Source organism: Culex quinquefasciatus, chromosome 2 (assembly GCF_015732765.1).
Source record: "Culex quinquefasciatus strain JHB chromosome 2, VPISU_Cqui_1.0_pri_paternal, whole genome shotgun sequence".
NCBI lineage: Eukaryota > Metazoa > Arthropoda > Insecta > Diptera > Culicidae > Culex > Culex quinquefasciatus.
Genome location: NC_051862.1, coordinates 131517031 through 131535885, shown reverse-complemented (window position 1 = coordinate 131535885; position 18855 = coordinate 131517031). Strand labels below are relative to the sequence as shown.

Sequence of the window (18855 nt, the reverse complement as noted above, 5' to 3'; positions counted from 1 at the left end):
AACTTTTTCGCTCGTAGGCTGCCATTTACACCAAAACTAATATTTCTTCAAATTTCTTTCGACGTTCCATAGGGATTGAGTTGGGCTAAAATGTCCTTGCATTAGGTTTGACTAAAATTTAGAATATACCCAGAATCCAGGGCTGTCTCATTGTTCCCCACTCATTGCAGCTCATGGGTAACAATGAGACACTTTGATTTTTCTTCATTAAACATTTCAAAATCAATGTAAATCTTTCAAAACATGAATTGAAAGTAATTTTTGGCATATTTATAGAGTTTCAACTTCATTTAACCAAAAACACAAAGTTATTTGGTATAAATATACGGATTTTACAAAATTTAAATACTTTTTAGTATAACTTTTGTTAATTAAAGTTTCATGTTGGCAAAATTGCTCTAAAATGTTCAAGGCAAGTTACCTGTAGTGGAACAATACAAAACATGATGTTTTATGAGAAAAATCTTGATTTTCGTAGTGTGTCTCATTGTTCCCCAGCTGTCTCATTGTTCCTGCCAAGTGCGTCTACAATGAGACAGTTGAATAACTCTGGCTGTAGATGTCGGATCGATCTCATATTTTGGTCAATGTTAGAACACATTAAAAGAAAGAAAATGCAACAAAAAGCCCATTAAAACATGCTGATGAAAAAATGAGAAAAATCTTTGAATGTTGAAAACCAAAAGTGTCTCATTGATGACTACCCTACCCTACATATATATCAGCAACATAATTAATACAGACTTTTTCCAGAAGAGACACAGACACTGCTTAAGAAATGTGGCAACCGGGCGATACGCATGCTGCGCGGCTCTCGTGCGTAAGCAAAAAGATCCGGCCTTTGAGGTTATGCAAAAATCACCCTTTTTTGTAGCTACACAAAAACATTTTCATGGCATAACTTTAAAAGTACTTCACTAAACAGAATAAAATTTAATAGGGTCTTAGGGGACCCCAAAACGAACAGAATAAGGTGGATCCGGCCAAAACCGGTTCAGCCAGTTCTGAGATAATCGTGTGGAAAAAAATCATGTCTACACACATCCCCATAGACATTTGTTCAGAATTTGATTCTGAGTCGATAGGTATACGTGAAGGAATATCTAGGAGGTGTATTTAAGAAGTTCATTTTTCGAGTGATTTTATAGCCTTGCCGCAGTGAGGTGAGGAAGGCAAAAAGAGGTACAGAGAAACCTCTTTTTATGCGGTGGCGTTACGCTTTTTGTTTCGTAGATTATTCTTAAACCATACAATATTTTTGCAAGCTTCAAAAAGCGTTTTGTAGATCTGAACAAACCCTACAAATTGCTTTTAAAAGATTGCAAAAATGTTGCGTCGTTCCAGAGAAATCGACAAATTAGAAAAACGTAACGCACCGCGTAATAAGAGGTTTCACTGTAATATTCAACATTCAAAAATTCAACTTTTTTCTGTGCAGCTGTAATAAAGTTTTATAAAGCATGGTAAATTTTGCATTTTTTATTTTTATTTTTATTTAGTTTTTTTTGTCATACTGATTGTTTTACAAAATTCGCACAAGTTTAGAAAACACAAAAAAAATCAAGATAAAGGCTGAAACGCAGATCGGAAGGATCGCAAAGGGTCAAGGAAAGGGTTACGAAAAGATTTTTCTTAAGCGGTATACGCACTTCGGAAGGAACCGGCCAAGAAAAATTTCAAATGGGCAGCAGCGGCAGCGAAAGCAAGCCAGAGAGGGTGAAGAAAAGCCCCAAGAAAACGCTCCCTCTCCTTTGTTCTGCTGTTCGTAAAGCTGTTTCTTGACCCCTTTCCTTCCGGTCTGCATACTAGCCTTTACTCGGTACGCAGTTAAAAAGTAACAGAAACAGAAAGTGGCGTTTGACGTTTCTTTGCGCGGTGCTTGTTTGTTATATGTTTGGATGAAAAAATCAAAGAATTGGAATTTTCATTTTTGAATGCGACTGATAATTACAACCGTTTAAATAATTTAGTTTTCGATATACAGCAATTCCATTTGAAAAGAGCCTAAACCGAAAAAAAGTTCTCCGATCGGACTCAAAATTTTTCTGGGGGTTCCTTGGCCAAAATAATTAGACCCGTATTTTTTTGTTTGGCCATTAAGGTCGGTCACTATTGCCAACCAGCAACCTCTGGATTGTGAGTTCAGTGCGCTGTCCGATTGATCCACACGAGCGGGACCGCAATGAAGTAAACCAGAGTGAAAAAAAACTTGAAAATAATCATACAAATATCAATTTTCTGACTGAAAAATTCAATAACAATCTGAAATTTTTGAAATCAACAATGCAAATAATTCAAAAATAAAACTTCAAAGATGTGGAATACCAAACATTTCAGAAATTTTTAATAACAAAAAAAAAGGATATTTTAATATTTTTTTTAATATTTGAAATTAGGAAATTCAAAATAAAAAATATGCAGAATTGAATAATAATTTTAATAGTAAAATGAGCATGAGCATGGTTCACTGCCAGTGAGCTGCTACTCCGTTATTGACAGATTAGCTGAAGTTAAACAATGAATCAAAAATGATCAGTGGGAGCCAACCATCCGTTCACTGTTTAACCTCTGAAGATCTCTACTTTATTAGTCAATACCGGCGCCCTCCCAAGAAGCCTGCAGTTCAACGAAAGGGAGGAATGTTAGTCCGATAGTTGAAGTTGCAGACTCATCAAGCACATAGTTTTTTGCTATATACTTGTTGATACCGCTTGAGACCGTTGAATCCACAGCATCTTCTTCAAGCATCACGTGATTAATTTTTTTTGGGTTAGTAGGATAAGGTATTAGCTTTTCAATGCCTCCCGAGCTACGACGCTATAGGGAGGACTTTCATAACAGACCCATCGGCGAGCCTTCCGAGCAACGATGCTATTTTGCTCCATTATTAACTCGACGATCTAAATTGTCAGTGCGTCTTTCGATCATTATATAAAAAAACCTTATTCGAAAAATTTAAACACAATCCACCCGACGCCGTGCCTTCCGATCAACGATGATATAGGAAGGGCTTTGAAAATCACAAAAAAATCACTTTTCACTCCGAATATTTTTTTACGGCCACGCGCTCCCTTTGCCAATTATGCACTGAAGACGCTGCATTTTCAGAGGGTAATCTCCTTTTCGCAGCACACAATTCACGACAAAAATGCGAAACAAAAGGCACACACAAAAAAACATCACTTTTCACTCCGAATAATAAATGAGACCACGCGCTCCCTTTGCCAATTATGCACTCAATAATAATTTGAATAGTAAAGTATTTATAAATTCAATAGCTCAAAATATTCAAAATTCGAAGCCTGAAAAAGATTAAAAAATCAGAAATATAGAAATTCTAAAACACAATTCTACGGAAACCCCGAAATTCTAACATTCAAAAACTCTATTTTTCAAAAAAATAAAAGTTTGAGAATAAAATTTTAAAATTAAGGATTTTTTAAAATTTCAGAATTTAAGAAATAAAAATTATGAAATTTGAAAAATTAACTGAAAAGTTTTAAATTTTAAAAAATTCAAATTAAATTTAAAATTCAAAATCTAAAAATACAAAAAACAACGAATATAAAAACTTTAGAATTTTTGAATTTAAAAATTTAAGAATTTAAGAATTTAAGAATTTAAGAATTTAAGAATTTAAGAATTTAAGAATTTAAGAATTTAAGAATTTAAGAATTTAAGAATTTAAGAATTTAAGAATTTAAGAATTTAAGAATTTAAGAATTTAAGAATTTAAGAATTTAAGAATTTAAGAATTTAAGAATTTAAGAATTTAAGAATTTAAGAATTTAAGAATTTAAGAATTTAAGAATTTAAGAATTTAAGAATTTAAGAATTTAAAATTTAAGAATTTAAGAATTTAAGAATTTAAGAATTTAAGAATTTAAGAATTTAAGAATTTAAGAATTTAAGAATTTAAGAATTTAAGAATTTAAGAATTTAAGAATTTAAGAATTTAAGAATTTAAGAATTTAAGAATTTAAGAATTTAAGAATTTAAGAATTTAAGAATTTAAGAATTTAAGAATTTAAGAATTTATGAATTTAAGAATTTAAGAATTTAAGAATTTAAAAATTTAAGAATTTAAGAATTTAAGAATTTAAGAATTTAAGAATTTAAGAATTTAAGAATTTAAGAATTTAAGAATTTAAGAATTTAAGAATTTAAGAATTTAAGAATTTAAGAATTTAAGAATTTAAGAATTTAAGAATTTAAGAATTTAAGAATTTAAGAATTTAAAAATTTAAGAATTTAAGAATTTAAGAATTTAAGAATTTAAGAATTTAAGAATTTAAGAATTTAAGAATTTAAGAATTTAAGAATTTAAGAATTTAAGAATTTAAGAATTTAAGAATTTAAGAATTTAAGAATTTAAGAATTTAAGAATTTAAGAATTTAAGAATTTAAGAATTTAAGAATTTAAGAATTTAAGAATTTAAGAATTTAAGAATTTAAGAATTTAAGAATTTAAGAATTTAAGAATTTAAGAATTTAAGAATTTAAGAATTTAAGAATTTAAGAATTTAAGAATTTAAGAATTTAAGAATTAAGAATTTAAGAATTTAAGAATTTAAGAATTTAAGAATTTAAGAATTTAAGAATTTAAGAATTTAAGAATTTAAGAATTTAAGAATTTAAGAATTTAAGAATTTAAGAATTTAAGAATTTAAGAATTTAAGAATTTAAAATTTAAGAATTTAAGAATTTAAGAATTTAAGAATTTAAGAATTTAAGAATTTAAGAATTTAAGAATTTAAGAATTTAAGAATTTAAGAATTTAAGAATTTAAGAATTTAAGAATTTAAGAATTTAAGAATTTAAGAATTTAAGAATTTAAGAATTTAAGAATTTAAGAATTTAAGAATTTAAGAATTTAAGAATTTAAGAATTTAAGAATTTAAGAATTTAAGAATTTAAGAATTTAAGAATTTAAGAATTTAAGAATTTAAGAATTTAAGAATTTAAGAATTTAAGAATTTAAGAATTTAAAATTTAAGAATTTAAGAATTTAAGAATTTAAGAATTTAAGAATTTAAGAATTTAAGAATTTAAGAATTTAAGAATTTAAGAATTTAAGAATTTAAGAATTTAAGAATTTAAGAATTTAAGAATTTAAGAATTTAAGAATTTAAGAATTTAAGAATTTAAGAATTTAAGAATTTAAGAATTTAAGAATTTAAGAATTTAAGAATTTAAGAATTTAAGAATTTAAGAATTTAAGAATTTAAGAATTAAGAATTTAAGAATTTAAGAATTTAAAAATTTGAATTTAAGAATTTAAGAATTAAGAATTTAAGAATTTAAGAATTTAAGAATTTAAGAATTTAAGAATTTAAGAATTTAAGAATTTAAGAATTTAAGAATTTAAGAATTTAAGAATTTAAGAATTTAAGAATTTAAGAATTTAAGAATTTAAGAATTTAAGAATTTAAGAATTTAAGAATTTAAGAATTTAGAATTTAAGAATTTAAAATTTAAGAATTTAAGAATTTAAGAATTTAGAATTTAAGAATTTAAGAATTTAAGAATTTAAGAATTTAAGAATTTAAGAATTTAAGAATTTAAGAATTTAAGAATTTAAGAATTTAAGAATTTAAGAATTTAAGAATTTAAGAATTTAAGAATTTAAGAATTTAAGAATTTAAGAATTTAAGAATTTAAGAATTTAAGAATTTAAGAATTTAAGAATTTAAGAATTTAAGAATTTAAGAATTTAAGAATTTAAGAATTTAAGAATTTAAGAATTTAAAATTTAAGAATTTAAGAATTTAAGAATTTAAGAATTTAAGAATTTAAGAATTTAAGAATTTAAGAATTTAAGAATTTAAGAATTTAAGAATTTAAGAATTTAAGAATTTAAGAATTTAAGAATTTAAGAATTTAAGAATTTAAGAATTTAAGAATTTAAGAATTTAAGAATTTAAGAATTTAAGAATTTAAGAATTTAAGAATTTAAGAATTTAAGAATTTAAGAATTTAAGAATTTAAGAATTTAAGAATTTAAGAATTGCAGGATTTCAGAAAACTGTAAAAAAAAATTCCAGCCTTATTTTTAATATCATAATTTCACAATTTCATACTTAAATGATTTATAGATAACTTTTTCAAAACAACCAATGCGCCATGGGTTCCTTTAAAAAAAGCAAGCGAGATCTGCGTAACTGCGTAACGTAATCGAAGAAATACAAAGCATAACGCTTGCGCACTATGCGAGGTTTAACTGTATTTCAATAATTTTATAAATTTAGTAGGTATTTCTAGTTTTATAATTTAAGAATTTCTAATTTCAGTATTTTTAAAGAAATTTTAATTTATTGATTTCAGAATTTTGTTTATAATTAATAATTGTTGTCAGAGGTTTTTTAATAAATATTTTAAAGTTAAATTAAATTTTTAACTTTTTGAATGTTTCTGGGTGGGGATCCCGAAAAGAATGCGCATCATTTCATGACCGCGTTCCTTCCGATCTGCATACTTATACGTTTCATACGATATGTCTAAAGTACCAACATCACAAAAGCAAACACTCACGTCTGTATCCGGTTGTGACAATACTGCTGATACTGCTGAATCTTCTCCAGCGCGACAAACGACGCCCGCCCAATGTCGTGCTTCTTCAAAAAGTCAATGCAAGCCTGCGCATCGTTCACCGTCTCCACGACGATAAAGTCCAGGTGGCCACAGCAGGTCGAGATGGCCACATCGTACTGCGAGTCGATTCCACCGAGATTTCCCAACCGACCCAGGATTCCGGGGATTCTGCCTTCGTTCTTCTGTCGCATCAGGGCGTCCAGGACTTTGCCTTGGGAGCGGGTGGCCTGCATCGATTGCATCGACTCTTGGAGCTTGCCTTGGATGGTGCGGAGTTGGTTGCGGAGGTCCTTTTCTTCGGTGACGTTTTCTTTGAGTTTGTTTTGGGCGGCGGTGAAGTCTTGCTGGAGTTGGGGGAAGGATTGTTCGAGTTCTTGGAGGCGGGTTTGCTTTTCCTGGTGGGATTTTGCGGACTCTTCGTAGGAGTATTTGAGGGTTTCGAGCTTGCGCTTTTCGGTGGTTTCGTTGTGTTGACAGATTTTGAGCTCGGATTCGGCGAGGGCGAGAGCGGATTTGGAGTCGTCGACGGCTTTTTTCAGGTCGATCAGTTCGGTTTGGAGTTGCTCTTTTTGCTCGAGCAGGGGCTGGGTTTCGTCCTTGAGGGTGGTGAGATTCTCGGCGAGGGTTGTTTCAAGGTCGGTCTTTTGCCGGGTGAGAGATTCGATTTTCTTTTCCGATTCGGTTATTTCCTTGGCGTTCTTTTCGGGGACGGCTTGGAGTTCGTGGAGTTTCTTTTTCTCGGTTTCGATTTGGGTCATGGTCTTTTTGCGCCGCTCGTTGGTGGCCTTCATGTTGGCTTGGACCTTGGTGTATTTGTCCAGGGAGGACTTGAGGGCGGCCTCTTTGTCTTCCTTCGCTTTGACCAGCGAGTCGTACTGCTTGATTTCCTCTTTGACGAGATTTTCCTTCTCGATGCGTTCCTTTTTGAGCGCTTCAAAAGTTTCGTCGTGTTTGGTGAGGATCGCCGCGGCCTGGTCCCGTTCCTGGTCCAGCTCGACGATCTTCTTCTTTTGCTCGCTGAGATACTTTTGGATTTGCTGGTTCCGGGTGCGAGTGAGGGAATTCTCCAGCTTCAAGTACTCAACGGCTTCGTTCATCGGCTTTTCCAGGTCTTTCATCTCGCGCTCGGCCAGTTTGCACCGGTTGTGCTTCTCGGTTCGTTCCTCGTTCAGCGCCTCGACGCGCTCGTTGATCTTCACCAACGGTTGCTTGTACCGCGTCGTTCCCACAATGTCCTCTAAATACTCCAACAACCCGCAATCGTTCTCCGTGAGCGCCTTCGGCTTCATCATCGAAATCGACTCGACCTCGCCCTGCAGAATCAGGAACCGATTGTGGTCCAAATCGATGCCGTGCTGCTTCAGCAACTTCGACACCTCCTTAAAGTGCACCTTCCGATTATCAATCGTATAGTACGACGAATTGTCCCGCGACGCAGTCCTCGCCACGACAAACTCCGTGTTCGGAACCACCTCAAAAGAACCATCCTCCCGGTCAAGAATCTGCTGAAAGTGAACCCCAACGGTGCAGCTCTGCGTGTTTGGATGCTTCGACGAACTGTGCAACAGCACCGACAGCTTCTTACTCCGAATCTTCTGCGCCCGATACCCAAACACAAACAACATGGAATCGATCACATTACTCTTGCCACTCCCGTTCGGACCGATAATCGCAGAGAAGCGCTGGTGAAACGGCCCCAACATCACGTGCCCCGCATAACTCTTAAAGTTATAATTCGATATGTTTGTAATAATCAACCGCGGTCCCTTGCACTCCGTCGAACAGTACGGCGGCACCGGTGGCGGAATGTAGATCCCTCCGACGCGAGTTCCCCCTAAAAGAAACAAAACCAAAAATCAATCCCACCTCAACCAACAAACCTCCAATCAACCTACCCTCCTCATCCTCGGACAAATTGGCGTCGTCCGCGTCCACCTCCATGGCCTCCGGGGGAGGTTGCTGCTGTTGCTGGGCGGATTCCGCCGCCGCAGCTTGGCCGCCTCCCGAGCGGCGTTTGTTTTTGCTCATGTCAACCCCAAAGCCTGAAATCAAAAGTAACCCCGAAAACAATACAACCGGAACACGCGACCCGACCGACGGCGAACGCGACGACGACGACGACGATTACGGAACTGTAACGGATTATGGGAAAAAAGCTTGTTGCGGATTGCTGTGTTGTTTACAAAACTGGCGGCGGCGGTTTTTGGAGCGAAGAGCGAAGCGAGTTGACGGCGATTTGAATTTGCGACGATTGCGCGTCAAACTGTCAACGGAAAATGAAGGACGCGGTGAGAGGGAGAGTGTTCCTGAAGGGTGGCATTGCGCAGAGGCTGAAATAGGGTGATTCACGTGGTGATTCATTATGATAAAAAATTTAAAAAATTCTGAATCCATAAGTTTTTTTTTTTTCGTTTTTTTTCCGCATTTCCAAATACAAAGCGTACACACATTCAACCATCAATGCCGAGCCACCACCACCGAATACAACCGGTGCGAATCCTCATTCCTACCTCCCCTCCTACAAAAACAAACAAAATCAATTACAAACGCCACAAAACACCCAAACTTCTTTTACCCCTTTCCGGTCGTGGAACAGCCGCAGTTCCTGCAAGAAGCTGGCCTTGTCCTTTTCGAGCATCTCTTTGTGGTCGTACAAAGGGTCATTGTACTCAGAAAAATAAGCTTTTTCGCTGTAAACAATAATATCAGCAATCTAAGCTTCATTTTAGGACCCAATTATTTGGTTCGTCCCTTGGTTCGTCCACAAATAATCTCATATTGGTAAACGACGCCATATTAAGCCTTCGGACACCTAATTTCGAGTAGGAATCTCGCAACGAGAACGCCAAGGCAATTGGGTACTAAAGTCCTATGTCAATTTTTATGAACAACGGTAAAAAACACGATTACAAACCATTTCTGATCACTTTTTTTCATTTTAATGCAATTTTTTTTTTGACAAGACAACATTTTTTCGATGGATCAACTATGGTCCCCTTGGAACGAGCTGTCAAGTAGGAGCTTTTCTGTCAAGAAGGACCGCAAGGTTAATTTTTCAAAATTGATTTAAAAATCCATTTTAAACTCTTTGTGCTCGTACAAAGGGTCATTGTACTCAGAAAAATAAGCTTTATCGCTGTAAACAATAATATCAGCAATCTAAGCTTCATTTTAGGACCAAATTGAAGAATTCGATGACATTTTTTCCACTAGTTTCGCTGTTGTTCCTGCGGTGTTCGGAATGACAGCCTCCATACATTTTGAGCAGTTTTAAGGGAAATATGCGTTTATAATAAAAAATCAAAAATCAGAAATGTGTGGTATTGCAAAGTGTGGCAATTTCGTCAATGATCATAATGTGTGGTGATTTGTTGTGATTAATTGTGACTGGTATTTTATTTAAACGATTTTTCCAAAAAGATGTTCGATATTTTTGATAATTTGAGTTAAATGTTGCAAAAGTTGGAATTAATGATCAAATGTTATGTAAAAGTTTTTGAACATTACTTTTTTCCTGTTTTCTTTTCCTTTGTTTCCTAATAGTTTGTTCTATCAACAATATACACATAAGTAGAATTATCAATCAACTAAATCTTATTTTAATCAATTTTTCAAAGGAGCTTTTTGGTAAATTTGAGGAAAAAAGATAAAAAAAATAAATGAGCCTCTATGATTTATACATAAGGCTACCAACTCTTGCTGAGCTTAAATCCGTACACTTTGCCGATATGACACCATGGTACAGTAGTTGTTCGGTAACTGGGCTGAGAACGTAGCGCAGTCACCGAATGTTGCTCGTCAACTGGGCTGAACCAAAAATAATGAGGGGACCACCGATGCATAATATTTTCCAGAAGAAATATAAAAATAAAAGTTACTCAAATTTATTTGCAATGCTTACTTTTCATATTTCTTTAATTGTAACTTGAAATTAAACAAAAGTTTGAAAAAAGATTTTTTATTTATTGAATATGATTTTTGCATCCATTAACCCCTCTGTCATTTTGGTTGGTTTTGGTTTTTTGACGTTTGTTTGCTTTTAAACTGGGGTACAGCCCAGTTATCGAGCGCCCAGTTAAACAACGCCCAGTTACCGAACAACTACTGTATAACAAAATATGTCAAGGAATTATTTAGATAAAATAAATTTAAAAATTACTCATGAAGCTCATCAAAAGATGATTTCTATAAAAAGTTTTATAACAAATACTGTCACAAAAATCAAAAAAAGGTGCAAAAAAAGTTTGTACACATTTCGAATAATTAACATAAATAAAATTATTTGTTGACAAATCACCGTGAATCCAGTCTCCCAACTCAAAATAGGCATCCTTGATTGATTAAAAAAATATTTGGATTGAATATAAAGTTTATTAACTACTTAGTATAAAAGTTTTTGAAACTCTGGAAAATCTATATAAAACTTTTTAAACTTAATTTTGCAAACTTTTATTTTTTTAATTATTTAAAAACGTGGGACGTCCCGACGACGTAATTCTGGGTTGGTACGAAATTCCAACGAAAAATCTATTCTATCGATGCAAAGACCCCCGAAACGGTGTTATGCCCACTCCAAAATGTTTATTTAGCAATTCTTTGGTAATATATTGACGTTTAGTTAAATTAAAAGTTTGTAAAATTTAGTTTGAATAAGTTTTACATAGAATTTACAGAGTTAAATAAACTTTTATACTAAGTAGTTAGTAAACTTTATATTCAATCCAAATTATTTTTATAATCAGTAAAGGATGCCTATTTGGAGTTGGAAGACTGGATTTATGGTGATTTGTCAACAAATAACTTTATTTATGTTAATTTTTCGAATGGTGTACAAACTTTTTTTGCACCTTTTTTGATTTTTGTAATAGTATTAGTTTTATAACTTTTTATAGAAATCATCTTTTCATGAGCTTTTTGTAGCAAAATGTTCGACATAAGTTTCTGAACAAAACGTAGTACAAGGTTTCTGTCAAACTTTAAATTGTTCACATGTTTCATCAGAACATGTGTATTGTGCCCAAGAGGTGTAAATACTTTTTTTTTACATACTGTACATCATTTGGTTTGTTTATGCGATTGCCATACTTTACAAAAACATTCATCGGTGTTAAAATATTTGAAAAAAAATTTACTTCTAAAAATTTTAATATTTTCAGGCATGCTGTAATTCCGAACATCGTCGCGTAGTGCACGTTTCTGTCGAATGTTTCTATGCAATAGAGCGAGTAATTAGATTTTTTGTTTTTTTTTTTCTCGTTTTTTTAGGTTTTAAATGTATTTCATTTTTGTTATTAATCATTTTATTTGTTATACAATTTTGTTGTTAATTTTTTTTGATTTATTTTTTTTGTTCATTTAAATTTATTAAAAAAACTGGTTTATTTTTTTTCTCCGTGCACAATCATCTTGTGAAAGGACCCTTCAGAATCGATTGCTGCAGAAATTTGTACGCTTGTTTGCAAAAATCTGCAGAGGAACTGTCAAGTTTGCATTGTTTACTTCCAGAAATTTCAAGCGGCTGAGTGGATTGTGATTTTTTTGGGAGAATTTTTATCAAAAATCTACATCTTTTGTGTTTTTAGAGGTTTGTAAATCGTGACAAAAAGTTTATAAAAGGTGTAATTATCAATTTTTATTGATATTCGACAGAAATTTAACTGTTTGTTAGTGATATCGGTCAACCTCCCTCAAAGGTTTGCAAACGTTTGCTCTTGTTCCCGATCGGCGAAATTCAACTTTTCTCTTGTCTTCCAGCTCAAACAACCATGTCCGGCGTTCGGAAGCGCCGCTCGCGGTCCCGCGAACGCATGGACCTGGACAGAGACCGTGGATTCCCGCGTGATCGTCCACAGCAGCGCGATCGCAACTACGGCAACGACCGGGACTTGGACCAGCGGGACAACCGAGGCCGAGGCCACCGGAGTCCTCCACCGATGAGGGGAGATCGCGGGGACCGTGGCCAGGATTTGGGCGGCAGGAAGCGATCACGGTCGCGGGAACGCGAACGGGATGATAAGCGGAAGAGAGACGAGCGCAAGTCCGAGGCGGATCCGGATGTGGAGGAGGTTAAGGCGGAGGTGAAACCGACGGTGGGTGGTTCGAAGAAGGAACCACTTTCGCTGGAAGAACTGCTGGCGAAGAAGAAGGCGGAGGAGGAGGCCCGGAGCAAGCCGAAGTTTATCACGAAGGAGCAACGGGCGGCGGAAGCGCTCAAGAGACGGCAGGAGGAAGTGGCCGCGATGAAGGCGGCGCAGGCCTCGAATGTGCCCAAGTTTGGGGACGTTCCGGTGACGGCGCTGTTGAATCGGGAGAAGCGAGATCCGCTGGAGAAGTACGACCGGAGGGAGAGGGAGCGGGAGCGTGAACGGGAGAGAATGGAGAGGATTCGGAACCGTGAACGTGAGGGCAAAGGGAAGGATGGGGAGGGGGATGATAAGGGTGGGAGGGGAGCGGTGGTTGAGGAGAATCCGGTTAAGGATAAGGAGAAGGAAACGGAAGCGATTCGTGAGCGGTATTTGGGAATAATAAAGAAGAAGCGACGCGTGCGAAGATTGAACGACCGGAAGTTTGTGTTTGATTGGGACGCGGCAGAGGACACTTCGGTGGATTACAACAATCTGTACAAGGAGCGACACCACGTGCAATTCTTTGGCCGCGGGAACATTGCCGGGATTGACATCAAAGAGCAGAAGCGAAAGCAGAGCAAGTTTTACGGAGATTTGTTGGAGAAGCGGCGAACCGACGCCGAGAAGGAGCAGGAGAAGGTCCGGTTGAAGAAGGTAAAGAAAAAGGAGGACAAACAAAAGTGGGACGACCGGCACTGGTCGGAGAAGGAGGTGGACGAGATGACGGAACGTGATTGGCGTATTTTCCGAGAGGATTACAACGTAACAATTAAGGGTGGTAAGATTCCGAACCCGATCCGTAGCTGGAAGGAGTCCGGCTTTCCGAAGGAGGTGCTGGAGATCATCGACAAGGTCGGCTACAAGGAACCGACTCCGATTCAGCGGCAGGCCATTCCGATTGGACTACAGAATCGTGACATTATCGGTATTGCTGAAACCGGTTCTGGTAAGACTTTGGCCTTCCTTATCCCGCTGCTGAACTGGATCCAGGGTCTTCCGAAGATTGAACGGCAGGAAACGGCGGACCAAGGTCCGTACGCGATCATTCTGGCTCCAACACGTGAGTTGGCCCAACAAATCGAAGAAGAAACGCAGAAATTCGGTCAACCGCTCGGCATCCGAACCGTCGTCGTCGTGGGAGGTTTGTCCCGTGAAGAGCAAGGCTTCCGTCTACGGTTGGGTTGTGAAATCGTCATCGCCACTCCGGGTCGTCTGATTGACGTGCTCGAGAATCGTTACCTGGTCCTGAATCAGTGCACGTACATCGTCATGGACGAGGCCGATCGTATGATTGACATGGGCTTCGAACCGGACGTTCAAAAGATCCTCGAGTACATGCCCGTGACGAACCTCAAGCCGGACACGGAAGAAGCCGAGGACGCCACCAAACTGATGGAGAACTTCAACACGAAGAAAAAGTACCGCCAAACGGTCATGTTCACGGCTACGATGCCTCCCGCCGTCGAACGCCTCGCTCGAACGTATCTCCGACGCCCGGCCACCGTTTACATCGGTTCCGTCGGCAAACCAACCGAACGAACTGAACAAATCGTCCACATCGTCACCGAAAACGAAAAACGCAAGAAGCTCATGGAGATCCTGTCCCGCGGCGTCGAACCGCCGTGCATCATCTTCGTCAACCAGAAAAAGGGCGCCGACGTCCTCGCCAAGGGTCTCGAGAAGCTCGGCTACAACGCGTGCACACTCCACGGCGGCAAAGGTCAAGAACAGCGCGAGTACGCCCTCGCTTCGCTCAAAAACGGCTCCAAAGACATCCTGGTCGCCACCGACGTCGCCGGTCGTGGTATCGACATCAAGGACGTCTCGCTCGTCATCAACTACGACATGGCCAAAACGATCGAGGATTACACGCATCGTATTGGTCGTACGGGACGTGCCGGCAAGACCGGTTGCGCCATCTCGTTCTGCACCAAGGACGACAGCCATCTGTTCTACGACCTCAAGCAGATTATTGTGGCGAGTCCGGTGTCGTCGTGTCCGCCCGAGCTGATGAACCACCCGGACGCGCAGCACAAGCCGGGAACGGTCGTGACGAAGAAGCGAAGGGAGGAGAAGATTTTCGCTTAGAGGGATGGAACGGATTGGTGGAAATAAATGTGTTTAATTCAATGAAACGGGGTTTTGTTATTCATATCACATTCCTTGCTTATTTGCTAGTTAGTAACAATCCAAAACCTGGAAATGCGAAACAATCCACGTTAGGGGAACTATACCCTTTCTCAGCCTATTTCTATTATCGGCCTATCAGCACTTTGATCATGAATTACAGCTTATATAAAGTGTTTTTGACTGTTCCAAAGTAACAAATAGATCAAATAAAAGTGAGCAAGCAACTCTCCATTGTTGAAACATCTGATAATGTTGATTTTATAGCAGAAACGGCAAAAGTGATGAGAATTGGTTGAACGGCTTAGTGTGATTAAAATGGGTATATTTTTTTTTTTATTAGGAAGAAATCGCAATTCCAAATTGTCGATCTTTACTATTGCGCAATTCCCACTAACTTGGACTTCGCACTAAATTATTGCTACCGATCGCACTATTGCGAGATGTCAAACGCTTAGGAAACAAAGATGAATTTTGATCGTAGCAGGTTTAAACTAACTAATTTTCGTTAACGTCAATTCGTTTCACTGAAAAACTTCTCGGAGCATCACGGTGTTTTTTGGCGATTCAATTTATTTGTGTGATCAGTTCCTGTTATTTCTTCATTTTATCTACTCTTCGTAAGTGTAACGATTCAGTTTGTCCATCGTCTCTCCCATTGTTATACTTATTGAACACTTTTCAGGACATGTCTAACGTTATTCTCCACAAGGAGCGGCCGTGGCTGACTGGTTACGGTGTTCGCTTTGTAAGCGAATGATCCTGGGTTCGATTCCCATCTGCTCCCAACGAGAAAGTATAGGAAATATAAATCTTGAAACTCTGAACATGTTCGAAAAATCAAAGTCGCTCGAGTCAGGGTTCGATCCCCCGTCCTTTGGATTGGTAAGCAAAAATGCTAACCACAAGGCCATCGCGACTTGGTGAGCTATGACTGGAATTAGGAATACTGTTACCACCATTAACTATATACGCGCTGGGTCCTTGTCCATAGAGTTATCTACGTGCGCATGTATTGCGTATACGTACACGAAAAAGATTGAGGTTAAATTTTGTACCCGCCAGCAAAACATATGGTGTGCAAGTGTGCGTGAGAGCGGGCTTAGATAACTCTATTTGACAAGGGTTCGGAAGTTCTAAATAACGTTTGAATCCGATTGGTCCAAACGTTCTTCAGGGCGGGGCTTGTCGACAAAGCTGAAGTACCTCGCGCTCGGCTAGCCAGCGTAGAAATGGGTCACCGAAGCTCGGCAGAGCTAACACCTTCCAAATGCCTATGCGAGTTATTTGCATGTATAGAATGTAGATCTAAAAATACATGGAAACAACTCAATTTGTAAGAAGCGACCGCGTGGTCCCGTTTGGTTGGTTGCACACACACACACACACATGTCTAACGTTATTCTCCACAACGTGAAGAACACCCAAGCTTCGCTGAACACCAAATATCATTGTTTGTATGGCTACTATTTCCTTGGAATCTCTCGAGCGGATTTGGCCATTCTTTTCAAGAAATCGAAGTCTACCATGAGCAGTTGGATTACTAGCTATGAGCAGAACGGTTTGCTATCTCGGAAGCAGCGGGAGCAGGTCTTCCGGAAGTTCAAAGCTGAGCACAGGCGTTGGATTGTCGAGACATACAAAGCAAAGCCGGTTCTGTTCTTGGGCGAATGTCGGTACCTTTTCTTCAGGCAATTTGGGAAGCAGGTAAGCGAAAGTTACATCTGCCGAATCCTGCACGCTGAGGGCCTAAGCTGGAAGGCGATCGAACGAAGAGCGCTGTAGATTCGAGAGGACGAGATTTTTCGATATTACGCGGAACTGAAGGCCATAGAATGGGACCTTTACCATCTGGTTTTCCTCGACGAGGTGGCTGTCGACAGTCGCGATATCTTGAGGACACGTGGATATGGCGTACGGGGGGAGCGGTTCATATTTCACGGTGAATTCGTGCGTCGTCCTCGTCGTCCTAGAGCATCATTTCTCTGTTTGTTGGGGCTCGACGGAATGCTAGACAGTTCTGAAACCGAGGGTACATTCACACGAAAAATTTTCTTCGAAGCCTGTCGATCGTTCGCGCTGAAACATCCGCAAGTGCAAAGGTACCCCGGTTTCAACTCTGTCTGGATCATGGACGGCGCGCGGATTCACTGCGATGCCAACATCATCAAGTACCTCCGATCTATAGGAATTCTCCCGGTATTCCTCCCCCCGTACTGCCCTTTTTTTAATCCTATCGAGATCGTTTTTGGGCTAGCAAAGAAACGCATGACGAACATGACGAAGTACTACCAAGAAAATGCAAACGTCAACCTCTCGTACTTTTCCACAGAAATTTTCTCAAGCTTTGCTAACTTTAACTGTAAGAAGCTCTTCAAGCACTGTGGATATTTGCCAGGAGGAGTGTTTGACCCTTCAGTTGGACTTTCGGAGAAAAACAAAAATAACTTTGGAGTCGAATCAATTGAATAAACATCAGTTCTACGTCATTCATCTACATCTTAGTTTTTATTTTATTTTACAAAATAATCCAGATTTATGATAAAACAAGAAAACAAATGAAGACCATCAACGAGGCGCGTGCTCGTGATCCAAATGATCAGTAACCTGTGAACTAAGAGATTGGCTTAATTCACTTTCCTCGGGTCTCATAGCTTCTGCTATGGTGGACACCAAACTTGAATTGATGGCATACTTGCCGCGCATTGCAGCAATCCTGGCCTTCACTCGTTGTCCCATTGCGATCATCTGATCGACCTCTTCTTCAAGCAGCTCTAGATCTACAGCATACCCTTCGTTGACAACCACGTCGGATATTAGCCATTCGAACTTCTTCTCTCAATGGCACAGAACGAAAAAACTTCCAGAGATTGTTGGGCGGCAACAATTCCATTTGCCTCTCCTTCTCATGAGCTGGCAACGCTTGAATGTGATTTGCCCACAGCTTCCATGCACTGGTATGGGCGTTGAAAGAATGGCCATGCTTCTCGCGTAGTTCTTCGGCGATAGCTGTCAATTACTGGTTACTCGGGGCTCCCGCACGATCTGGTAGCTGAGGGGCAATCAATTGTTTTTCAACAACCTCCCACAGCGACTTGCACGATACCGAGCTGGAATACACATGAATGTGTATTCTAATTTCTCTGTCCCGCCAGTTGATCAGTGTCTTGCTGTCCAGCTTTTCCATTATGACGCGTCGTTTCTGGGAAGAGTCTTGCAGAACAAGAAACTTGCCGTTATCCTCAAAGCTGGGCTCGTTTTCAGCCCAAGCTGCTTTTTGGACTCCATCTTCTTCTCTAATCACCACTTCTCGTTGGACCAATGGCTTTGCCACATCCCACATCTTGAGGACGATGTCCTTCACTGTGTCGCCAGTTGTGAACTGATTAGCGACCTGGCTGCCGGAGGATTCCCCAACAAATCTACGCTTGAAGAAAACAGCGTTGAGTGTCAGGTTTTGGTCCACAACATTGCCTGCACTGTTTTGGATTCTGCGACGCTTAACTCGTGGTGCTGCCTGTTCTTCAACAGCCGGTTCAGGAGAAAAAGGATCATACTCGATGTTGTCGTTTGTTGGACAAACTTCCTCGCCATCTTCCAAATTTTCTTCAAGGACACTCGTCTTTTTAGAAACAAAGAATATATTTATCAGTATAAGATGTTACCATTTTAAAATAACACTTCCAGTTGCAGAGCTCCAGAGCCTGGAGCTTATTAGAGAACGGACATCTCAAACCAAAAGTACCAATCGAAGCACGAGAACTGTCAAACGGAGGTACCAATCGAGCAAAAGACAAAGGATTTTGCTGACTTTATTTGTCCCATCGAGCGGAACCCTTCGGACTCTTCGCATTTCCTGGTCCATCTTCCAAAAGCTGTCCCCATTCCGGAAGGAAAACACCATCTCGAGTTAAAGGTTATATTCGCAAAACAAATCGATCTGTTTTGTGCACTTAATTTTATGCGGGGTGAGAAACCGTAGTTTTACGAGATGTTGTTTTTCTTCCGGCAC

At 38.3% G+C, this 18855-nt stretch overlaps 2 protein-coding genes and 1 pseudogene across 2 annotated transcripts in view; 2 read left to right on the top strand and 1 right to left on the bottom strand.

Annotated features, from left to right (window-relative positions):
• Positions 1–8846, bottom strand: part of LOC6031939 (structural maintenance of chromosomes protein 4) — a 51421-nt gene extending 42575 nt beyond the window's left edge. The window contains exons 1-2 of the mRNA XM_001842568.2: positions 8487–8846; positions 6532–8425 (exon numbers count right to left, since the gene is read on the bottom strand). Coding sequence (XP_001842620.2) covers positions 6532–8425; positions 8487–8619 — 2027 coding nt within the window. The 5' untranslated portion in view covers positions 8620–8846. The remainder of the gene's footprint in view (positions 1–6531; positions 8426–8486) is intronic.
• Positions 8847–12084: 3238 nt separating this feature from the next.
• Positions 12085–14851, top strand: LOC6038102 (probable ATP-dependent RNA helicase DDX23). Its single transcript, XM_038255583.1, has 3 exons — positions 12085–12175; positions 12241–12284; positions 12346–14851. The coding sequence occupies exon 3, from the start codon at positions 12357–12359 to the stop codon at positions 14802–14804; it is 2448 nt and encodes an 815-aa protein (XP_038111511.1). The 5' UTR covers positions 12085–12175; positions 12241–12284; positions 12346–12356; the 3' UTR covers positions 14805–14851.
• Positions 14852–16232: 1381 nt separating this feature from the next.
• On the top strand, positions 16233–17315 carry LOC119766324 (annotated as a pseudogene).
• The last annotated feature ends 1540 nt before the right edge of the window (positions 17316–18855 follow it).